The following is a 9,073-nucleotide window of genomic DNA, read 5'->3' on the forward strand; positions in this document are numbered from 1 at the left end:
CTTTTAACTGAGGAGTGGCTTCTGTCTGGCCACTCTACCATAAAGGCCTGATTGGTGGAGTGCTGCAGAGATGGTTGTCCTTCTGGAAGGTTCTCCCATCTCCACAGAGGAACTCTGGAGCTCTGTCAGAGTGACCATCAGGTTCTTGGTCACCTCCCTGACCATGGCCCTTCTCCCCTGATTGTTCAGTTTTGCCGGGCCGGCCAGCTCTAGGAAGAGTCTTGGTGGTTCCAAACTTCTTCCATTTAGGAATGATGGAGGCCACTGTGTTCTTGGGGACCTTCAATGCTGCAGACATTTTTTGGTACCCTTCCCCAGGTCTGTGCTTCGAGACAATCCTGTCTCGGAGCTCTACGGACAATTCCTTCGACCTCATGGCTTGATTTTTACTCTGACATGCACTGTCAACTGTGGGACCTTAAATAGACAGGTTTGTGCCTTTCCAAATCATGCCCAATCAATTGAATTTACCACAGGTCAAGTTGTAGAAACATCTCAAGGATGATCAATGGAAACAGGATGCACCTGAGCTCAATTTCGAGTCTAATAGCAACGGGTCTGAATACCTATGTAAATAAGGTATTTCAGTTTTTTTATTTTTAATACATTTGCAAAAATGTCTAAAAACCTGTTTTCGCTTTGTTGTTATGGGGTATTGTGTATAAATTGATGAGGGAGGAAAAAAAGAATGTAATCTATTTTAGAATAAGGCTGTAACGTAACAAAATGTGGAAGAAGTCAAGGGGTCTGAATACTATCCAAATGTGCTGTTTGAGCACATGGTAGTCAGTCATCCATGTTTATTTCATTATGGTATTTATTTTTCCAAGATCAATTGGTTGAAAGGTGATAGAAGTAGATATAATTTGGAAGTGGATGCTTTGGGATGGCAATGGACAGTTTCCTTTGTTATAGAAAGTGGTTTGATTAGGTCATTGAATCTTTATTGATTCTGATTGAGTCATTGATTGATTCTGCTGCCAATCACACACAATTAAGTGCCTTTATTGTAAGCTGTGCGTGCGTCTATTGAGGCTCTTTAGAGTCTCCTCATATCCACTGAAACCTCACCACTCTCCCTGTCCTCCGCAGGAGCGTCTCTTGCTGTCCATCCTGCCCAAGCACATAGCAGACGAGATGTTACAGGACATGAAGAAGAAAGAAGCAAGTCAGACTGGACAGAAGGAGATGCAGCAGTTCAACACCATGTACATGTATCGCCACGAAAATGTCAGGTAAGACTCAGTAGCCAGACTCTATCTACAGTCTATAGACCTATGGCTAGGAGAACAATAACTTATAGAGTATACTATGCTATATAACAAAGAGGCAGGTTATCCAATAGGATGATGTGATGACAGCATGTATCCCCTCTCTCTGGCAGTATTTTGTTTGCAGACATTGTGGGATTCACTCAGCTGTCATCGTCATGCAGTGCCCATGAGCTGGTCAAGCTCCTCAATGAACTGTTTGCCCGCTTTGACAAGCTGGCTGCCGTGAGTCACTCACACACACAGACATCAATATATTACTTACTGACTGAAAATGTATGTTGGTGGACATGTATTCATACTCATCTTTTAAACATAGATGTATTTATAGATTAAAGTTCATTTACATGAGTAGTCACATAATTTCACATACAGATGAAATCACTTATTTTGTATGTTCCAGCCCCTACCTCACTGTGTGTGTGTTTCTGTTTCTGTGTAGAAATACCACCAGTTGAGAATAAAGATCCTGGGCGACTGTTACTACTGCATCTGTGGCCTGCCAGACTACAGAGAGGACCACGCTGCCTGCTCCATCATGATGGGCCTGGCCATGGTGGAGGCCATTTCGTGAGTAGCACCCAATGGAAATGTGGACTGTAGAAACTGTACGCAATTGATATTTTTTTACTAAGGTTTGATGCGCTTTTAATTCCAAACCTTTCAGTATTCCGAATGACCTCCTTTTCAGACGTGTTCACATCTGTTCTGTACTTGTGGTGTATAGGGTGTCATTTGAGATTTGCACAGAGCAGGAATAATGTGGTGTGCTGGAGGCAAATCGAATGGTAGGGGAAACACTGACTAGGGTGGTTCTTCTTGGCTCTGTGTCACGGTGACTGTGTTGTCCTATAGGTATGTTCGTGAGAAGACCGGGACAGATGTGGACATGCGTGTGGGGGTGCACACTGGCACTGTCCTGGGGGGCGTCCTGGGACAGAAGCGGTGGCAGTATGACGTCTGGTCCACTGACGTCACCGTGGCCAATAAGATGGAGGCGGGAGGAATACCAGGGTAAGAAGGAACTGGTTTAAACCCCTCTGTCTAAGTTATTACATTAGTTTTAAGTTATTACATTTTCCCTAACCCTATTTGTAGATCTTTACTACAACCTTAGATGATGCACAGGCAAGATTGACCTGCCTCATGAACTCATATTTGTCATATATGTTTGTGCCCAATACAAACCCTATATACCTATACAAAATTAATTATTGCTAGCAATAAGTCATGAATTATGAAGTAGGTAAGGAAATGTTGATGTACTGTATATCAAAAAGAGGGTGACAGCAGGAATCATTTAAAGTTTGCATAGGGAGGTTATAGGGTCAGCTCCCACCCAGCCTGCCATTGATAGGCCAGGCTCTCTGACCTCAAACCTATAACCCCTGACCTTTGCGGCAGGCGTGTGCACATCTCCCAGGCCACCATGGAGTGTCTGCACGGGGAGTTTGATATGGAGCCGGGGAACGGGGGCGACCGCTGTGAGTACCTGAAGGAGAGGGGCATCGACTCCTACCTGGTGGTGGTGCCCAAGGGCCCCCTGGGAAAGAACGGCATCAACGGGGTGGTGAGTATTGCCTCAATACCTAGTTTTATTCAACCTTTATTCTTACAGGTTCGTCTCACTGAGATAAAACCTCGGTAAACCTTTATTCTACAACCAGGTAGTAGTTACTAAGAAATAACTTTTGTCTTTAACAAACTTTGGTACCAGTCACCACTTTTGTTAAATTTTGAGGTAATTACCAGCATAGTTTCCTAGTTAATACTGTGAAAATACCAGGTAAGTAACAGCTTACAACAGGCTGTAAAAGAAAGCATTACAAAAATGTCAATATTTTTTCCTCCAGATCCCTCCGGTCAACACGCCACAGCAACTGTAACACACCTCACATTCTCTCTTCTCTCCTCCTTCCTGTCTCTTCGTTTCCTATCAGAAGTTGTCTGTGATGTCGTCCAATGGGAACTCTCCATTGTTGATCAACACCACTGAGTGTAATGGGAGTGTCCACACAGCCTGCACGCCACCAGACGAGCCAGAGGAGCTGGACACACGGGTAACGTATGACCTTTACTGTAACCCCTAACACACAGGATTGCAACTCTGTCCTAGAAGTGTTTAGCACACCTATTCAAATGATTAACTAAACATTGTCTTGTATTTAGACCTCGATTTGTTTATTCAGGGGTGTTAGCGCTGGGCTGGTACAAAAACCTCCAAATACTTTTGCTGTCTCCAAGACAGGAGTTGCTCCAACGTGTGCTACCTTCTCCACTTCAAACCTGAATGAAGAGTGGCTACGTCCAGATTCTCCCCCCTTCTCATTAAGTGTGCACTTGCACACTCCCCATCATGGATCTAAAAGCATTGAATTGGTGTAAGCATTGGCTGGAGAGAGTTTTGACCGTTGTTACATCCATGAGAGAGAGTGTGCAAGTGCACACTTTAGAAGAAGTGTGGAGAATCGGGGTGCATCCAGTGTGTGGTGTAATGACCTTTTTGTGACCCCAGGTGGTGAACCCTTCGTTCCCCAACCCTCGGCGGAGGCTAAGACTGCGGGACCTGGCTGAGAGGGTGATTGATGCCCAAGAGAACGAACAGGAGCTCAACAAACTGCTCAATGAGGCACTGCTGGAGAGAGAAACCGTACAAGCGTGAGTAGAGAAAGAGTGAGAGTGAGGGTGTGTGTGGGGTTGCAAAATTCCAGGTACTTTATATAAATTCCCTGGTTATCCTGAAATCCTGGTTGGAGGATTTCGGATTTCATGCTTATTCCCTCCTGATTCCGGGAATCCTCCAACCGGGAATTTTTGGGAAACCAGGGAATTTATTAAAACTTCCCTGAATTTTGCCAGCCTGTGTGTATCTACAGTTGAAGTTTGAAGTTTACATACACCTTAGCCAAATACATTTAAACTCAGTTTTTCACAATTCCTGACATTTAATCCTAGTAAAGATTCCCTGTCTTAGGTCAGTTAGGTTCACCACTTTATTTTAAGAATGTGAAATGTCAGAATAATAGTAGAGAGAATGATTTATTTCAGCTTTTATTTCTATCATCACATTCCCAGTGGGTCAGAAGTTTACATACACTCAATTAGTATTTGGTAGCATTGCCTTTAAATTGTTTAACTTGGGTCAAACGTTTCGGGTAGCCTTCCACAAGCTTCCCACAATAAGTTGGGTGAATTTTGGCCCATTCCTCCTGACAGAGCTGGTGTAACTGAATCAGGTTTGTAGGCCTCCTTGCTCGCACACGCTTTTTCAGTTTTGCCCACACATTTTCTATAGGATTGAGGTCAGGGCTTTGTGATGGCCACTCCAATACCTTGACTTTGTTGTCCTTAAGCCATTTTGCCACAACTTTGGAAGTGTGCTTGGGGTCATTGTCCAATTGGAAGACCCATTTGCGACCAAGCTTGAACTTCCTGACTGATGTCTTGAGATGTTGCTTCAATATATCCACATAATTTTCCTTCCTCATGATACCATCTATTTTGTGAAGTGCACCAGTCCCTCCTTGCTGAGCGGCCTTTCAGGTTAGGACTCGTTTTACTGTAGATACTTTTGTACCTGTTTCCTCCAGCATCTTCACAGGGTCCTTTGCTGTTGTTCTGGGATTGATTTGCACTTTTCGCACCAAAGTACGTTAATCTCTAGGAGACAGAACACGTCTCCTTCCTGAACGTGGTACCTTCAGGCGTTTGGAAATTGCTCCCAATGATGAACCAGACTTGTGGAGGTCTGCAATTCTTTTCTGAGGTCTTGGCTGATTTCTTTTGATTTTCCCATGATGTCAAGCAAAGAGGCACTGAGTTTGAAGGTAGAGTTTGAAGGTAGGCCTTGAAATACATCCACAGGTACACGTCCAATTGACTCAAATGATGCCAATTAGCCTATCAGAAGCTTCTAAAGTCATGACATCATTTTCTGGAATTTTCCAAGCTGTTTAAAGGCACAGTCAACTTAGTGTATGTAAACTTCTGACCCACTGGAATTGTGACACATTGAAATAATCTGTTTGTAAACAATTGTTGGAAAAAGGACTTGTCATGCACAAAGTAGATGTCCTAACTGACTTGCCAAAACTATAGTTTGTTAACAAGAAATGTGTGGAGTGGTTGAAAAACGAGTTTTAATGACTCCAACCTAAGTGTATGTAAACTTCCGACTTCAACTGTATGTATGTGTGTGTGTGATAGTCAGTCATAGAGAAACACCTCAGTAGCAGAGGGTGTGTGAGTGAGCCATGTGCAGCCAGGTATGAATCCTCTGTTATGTGAGCAGACAGACCGTGTGATCCCTCCCTCTACCCTGTCTCCATCTGCCCTGTCAGTCTGAAGGGGAAACGCACCAACTGTCTGTCCCTGCGCTTTGTGGACCCTGAGCTGGAGACCCGCTACTCTGTAGAAAAGGAGAAGCAGAGCGGGGCTGCCTTCAGCTGCTCCTGTGTAGTGCTCCTGTTCACTGCAGCCATGGAGGTCCTCATAGACCCACGGTGAGTTTACCTAAACTCTCTCGCTCGCTCTCTCTCTCTCTCTGTCTCGTGTTCCCTTATGTTCTGTGTGTTCTTGCGGTTGACAGGATGATAGCAAATTACGTGACCCTAGCTGTGGGAGAGGTCCTGCTGCTCGTCCTCACCGTCTGCTCTCTGGCGGCCATCTTCCCTCGAGTGAGTGCCCCTTCCCCCCCCGCTCCACTATCACACCTCGCTCAACATCCAACCAGAGAGCAGCTATCCTTTCAGAGCGAGCAACAGTTAACCCACAGCCAAATCCTAATTTATCATAGAACATTTTCCACAACATAAGAAATCCGTAGATATGAAGATATTTGTTGTGGTGTCCTCTTGAGTAAAAAGAACGTAGTTGTGATAGTGGATCAGCATACCGTAGTTAAGTAACTTAGATGTGGTAAGCGTCTCATGGTGCTGTGCATTTGATGTGTACATACAGTACCCTCCCAATGTTACGTAAGCTGAATGAGGTAGAAATGTGTCTAATCAGCACCCCATACGTTCGTTCTTATGTCACGCATCAACACTTTTGATCTAACCTCATGAGCCAGGTCATGGAAAGTCACATTTATTGACTGCTATTATGTAGCTATGGAGTTATGTAGCTACCACTATTGACTGCTATTATGTAGCTATGTAGTTATGTAGCTACCACTATCGACTGCTACTGTCACCCTAACAGCAACACTCCTCCCCATCCCCACATTGCCCACAAGGGTTTTAAACCCCATGTACTGTATCTGTGCACTGTGTGTGTGTGCGTGCACACACACACACACACACACACACACACACACACACACAAACAGATGAACTCCAAATCAAATCAAATTTTATCGGCCACATGCGCCGAATACAACAGGTGCAGACATTACAGTGAAATGCTTACTTACAGCCCTGAACCAACAGTGCATTTATTTTTTATAAAAAAGTAGAATAAAACAACAAAAAAGTGTTGAGAAAAAAAGAGCAGAAGTAAAATAAAATAACAGTAGGGAGGCTACGACAAACACCCTGACCTACTATGGTTTCCATCTGATGATGCATTTGAAAACTGAACATGATTACGATGATTACAATTGTATTACTTCGTTGGTTACGGCTAGCAAGGACGACCCTCACCATCAATCAGAGTTAACATGTTTTAATGTTGTTCCGCCATTGCCCCACATATACCACAGGTGTCATTGTTGTAAAACATTACTCAAAACCACATCAATACAACAATGGTGGTGAAGATGATGATGATGATGATGATCAAGATATTGCTGGTAGTTCAGGTGACTGGTTAATGATATTACTGTTGATGACCAACATGTTGTTTTTCTTCCTAGGTTTTCCCTAAGAGGCTGGTGTCTTTCTCCACATGGATCGACCACACCCGCTGGGCACGGAACACGTGGGCCATGGCAGCAATCTTCATCCTCACCATGGCCGACATTGTGGACATGGTGAGAAACGCTTATCGTTATTCTGCAGTAGCATGACAACACACAAGCCTTCCCATAAACCTGGGTTTGACTTAAAGGTCTGTTTTTGGTATTGACATGCATGCACACTGTCCAAATGCAACAGCACACATTGCAGTTGAATGTTTTAAATTCATAATTAAGCAACAAGATGGGAGTGAAACCAAGGATTTTAAAAAGGGGTCCAGGTAAGTTTGGAGGAAGCACTAGAAATCGATTGAGTGGTGGCTCGGATCTTGCGTTGACATTTGGCCTCTATCCCCTCTCTGTCCACGCCCTGTAGCTAAGCTGTCCCCGTCCCTCGGGAAATGCCACAATGGCCCCTCCCTCCTCTGTTGTCCAATCCGGAGCCGAGGGCTGTCTGGACAACCCCAAGTACTACAGCTACATCGCCGTGCTGGCACTCATGGCGACCACCATGCTGGTGCAGGTCAGCCACATGGTCAAGGTCACACTCATGCTCCTCATCACCATAGCAACGGGCATCGTCAACATCTACAGCTGGAGGGACATATTTGACCGCTACGATATGGCCCGCTTCCAGGACTACAGGTGGGTGTGGTTGTGGTGTTATGGCTGTTGTGGTGTTATAGGTGGTGGTCATCAGTTTATGGATGTGTGGTCATCATTTCTTTTCAATTAGTAAAACTGAAATTGGAATTTCAGTTGACTGAATTGAAATTAAATTGACCCCAACTCTGATTGTCATGTTTAGTGTGATATTGTTGTTCTGTAAACAATGTGCGCATGTCTGTGATTTCTGATTATCTCTGTGCTCTATTTTTAGGTCTTACCTGGTTCCCTCTAAATATGCCATGACCGTGATGATCTTCATCATGATGATCAGCTTCTACTACTTTTCTCGACATGTAAGTTACTGTGGCAGAAGTCTACTACTTATCTACCTTCCAACCTCACTAAGTCATCACCACCTTCTCTATTTTCCACATCAGCCTTCTCTGCTTCTCCTCCATCCTTGTTAACCTCTCCACCTCTATTTGAACCTCTTTCCTGTCTCCTGCCACCCTGTCCCCGACTGTAGGTGGAGAAGCTAGCCCGAACTCTGTTCTTGTGGAAGATTGAGGTCCATGAGCAGAAGGAGAAGGTGTATGAGATGAGGCGCTGGAACGAGGCGCTGGTCACTAACATGCTGCCAGAGCACGTAGCACGCCACTTCCTGGGCTCTAAGAAAAGGGACGAGGTGAGACAGCGTCAGTAATGTAGATGCGGTGCAAAAATATTGAACATCAGAAAGGGGGCAAATACGTTTCCATGGCACTTTACACACCGAACCCAGGGCTCTAAATTAAAAGGAATTATTGGTAGCACTGAAAATATTTGTTTAATTGATTGAGATACTGTATATTGGGCCTATATGTTTTCTAGCTACTTCTGAAGCACATATTGTGTCCTTGAAACTAATATGTAACCCTGTAAATGCATTTAGGAGCATATGAGACCAACACTTTATAGCCCTGTAGCTACAATGTAACTACTAGGGCTGTGACGGTCATGGAATTTTGGGTGACAGTTATTAGTCAGCCAAATGACCGTGCTCACCATTATAACCGTTCGAATAGCAAAACAATTATAATAAATGTACAAAACATGAGTGTACACTGAGTGTACAAAACATTAGGAACTCTACAAGGTGTCAAGTGTTCCACAGGGATGCTAGCCCATGTTGACTCCAATGCTTCCCACAGTTGTGTGAAGTTGGCTGGATGTCCTTTGGGTGGTGGACCATTCTTGAAACGGTTGAACGTGAAAAACCCAGCAGCATTGCAGTTCTTGACATACTCAAACCGGTGCA

General features: G+C 44.3%; 1 protein-coding gene across 1 annotated transcript; it reads left to right on the plus strand.

Annotated features, from left to right (window-relative positions):
• Positions 1-1,092: 1,092 nt before the first annotated feature.
• LOC121585903 (adenylate cyclase type 3) lies at positions 1,093-8,726 on the plus strand (the record flags this gene model as incomplete). The annotated part of the gene is made up of 13 exons (XM_045220719.1): positions 1,093-1,235; positions 1,385-1,496; positions 1,714-1,841; positions 2,127-2,285; positions 2,676-2,841; positions 3,212-3,331; positions 3,787-3,929; positions 5,612-5,773; positions 5,860-5,947; positions 7,126-7,242; positions 7,544-7,812; positions 8,048-8,129; positions 8,303-8,726. Coding segments are annotated over 13 exons (1,866 nt in total), but the record flags the coding sequence as incomplete, so codon positions are not given.
• Positions 8,727-9,073: the final 347 nt, after the last annotated feature.

The sequence above is a fragment of the Coregonus clupeaformis genome, unplaced genomic scaffold, assembly GCF_020615455.1.
Source record: "Coregonus clupeaformis isolate EN_2021a unplaced genomic scaffold, ASM2061545v1 scaf5219, whole genome shotgun sequence".
In the NCBI taxonomy this organism is placed as follows: Eukaryota; Metazoa; Chordata; class Actinopteri; order Salmoniformes; family Salmonidae; genus Coregonus; species Coregonus clupeaformis.